Source organism: Vollenhovia emeryi, unplaced genomic scaffold, assembly GCF_000949405.1.
Source record: "Vollenhovia emeryi isolate VEMERY1.0 unplaced genomic scaffold, V.emery_V1.0 DF949476.1, whole genome shotgun sequence".
In the NCBI taxonomy this organism is placed as follows: domain Eukaryota; kingdom Metazoa; phylum Arthropoda; class Insecta; order Hymenoptera; family Formicidae; genus Vollenhovia; species Vollenhovia emeryi.
In genome coordinates this window covers 1-1,332 of record NW_011956890.1, presented here as the reverse complement: position 1 = coordinate 1,332, position 1,332 = coordinate 1, and the positions used below count along the sequence as shown (strand labels likewise).

Genomic DNA, 1,332 nt, shown 5'->3' with positions numbered 1-1,332 from the left:
CGGTAATCCGGGAAACACTATCTTCCGAAGTAATTTGACGGGATACAGGCTTCGAAAAATAGCTTGCGCGGAGTACAGGCCCATTAACGTGTCTGGTTTGATTTGAGGTCGCGTACGTGTACACGCGACACGGTATTTTTTCCGTCGATGGTTTTCAAATCGAAGACCACAGGCGATCGCACCCGGTGAACGATAAAAGGACCCTCGAATTTAGCTGCGAGTTTCGCGTTAAAAGCCTCTGCTTTGCTGGACAACTCGTGCGTGCGCTTCCACACTTCCTCCCCGATTCGGGGCCTCCAATCGCGGCGCCGGAGATTATAGTGGTGCTGCTGCCGCTGAAAAATCTGCGCCAATTTTACTTTCGCGAGTTCCAGCGCTTCACGGAGCTGTTTTATTCGCGTTTCGGGATCTTCCTTCTCGGTATTTACAGTTATTTGGCCTACACTCCCGGACGGTCGCAATTCTCGGCCGAAATTTAAGTAAGCTGGCGTATACCCCGTTGATTCGCAGTGCGCGGTGTTATACGCATAGGCAATTTCCGGGATGAATCTATCCCACCTTTTCTGCGACTTTTCGATAGTTTGGGCAATCATGGTTTTTATGACCTTGTTTGCTCTTTCAACCGGATTGCATTGTGGTGTGTATGGCGGTGTCAGGCGGTGAGTGATCTGGTATTTGTTGAGCAGGCTTTCGACATCGGTCGAGATAAATTGTCGGCCGTTATCGGTGATTATCGTTTGCGGACAGCCATGTCGTAACAGGATTTTTTCGGAGGGCCTTCGCTACCGCGGTTCCCGTGGCTTTTCTCATTGGTTGCAATTCAACCCACTTCGTCAGTTTGTCTTGCAAGACCAGAAGCCATGTATTGAGGTTTTCTGATCTTGGAAGCGGTCCGACTAGATCGGCGGCTACTATCTCCCAAGGTTCCTTGACTTCGAGCGCGTGTAATGTTCCGGGCGGTTTACGCTGTTCGTTTTTAAACTTCTGACAGTTTTCGCAATTTCGCACGTACCGAGCTGCCTCTCGGAACATCCCAGGCCAATAATAAGTTTTCGCCAAGCGAACGATGGTCTTCGCGATGCCCAAGTGCCCTGCCGGTGGATCGTCGTGGTTTTCACGTAAAATCCTGGTCTTCTGGTCACCGGGAATGCAGGTCTTCCACTGTTGCGCTTCGGGAGTCTCGTTGTAGTCGAGCGTATGTAGAATATGCCGGTGGAGCTGGCCATTCTCGATGCGGTAATCTGGATTTACCTCGGGATGCTCTTCTACTTCTTGGTACTTTCTGGTGTACCAATCGGATGACGGAACTCCCGCCGCACAAATTTCGAGTAG

General features: G+C 50.7%; 1 protein-coding gene across 1 annotated transcript; it reads right to left on the bottom strand.

Annotated features, from left to right (window-relative positions):
* Nucleotides 1-83: 83 nt before the first annotated feature.
* On the bottom strand, nt 84-593 carry LOC105555680. Its single transcript, XM_012002707.1, has one exon. It carries the CDS (start codon nt 591-593, stop codon nt 84-86), a length of 510 nt encoding a protein of 169 aa, XP_011858097.1.
* Between the last annotated feature and the right edge of the window lie 739 nt (nt 594-1,332).

Excerpts from the sequence above, each read along its gene's own strand:
- LOC105555680 (XM_012002707.1), bottom strand. The coding sequence starts at position 593 with ATGATTGCCCAAACTATCGAAAAGTCGCAGAAAAGGTGGGATAGATTC.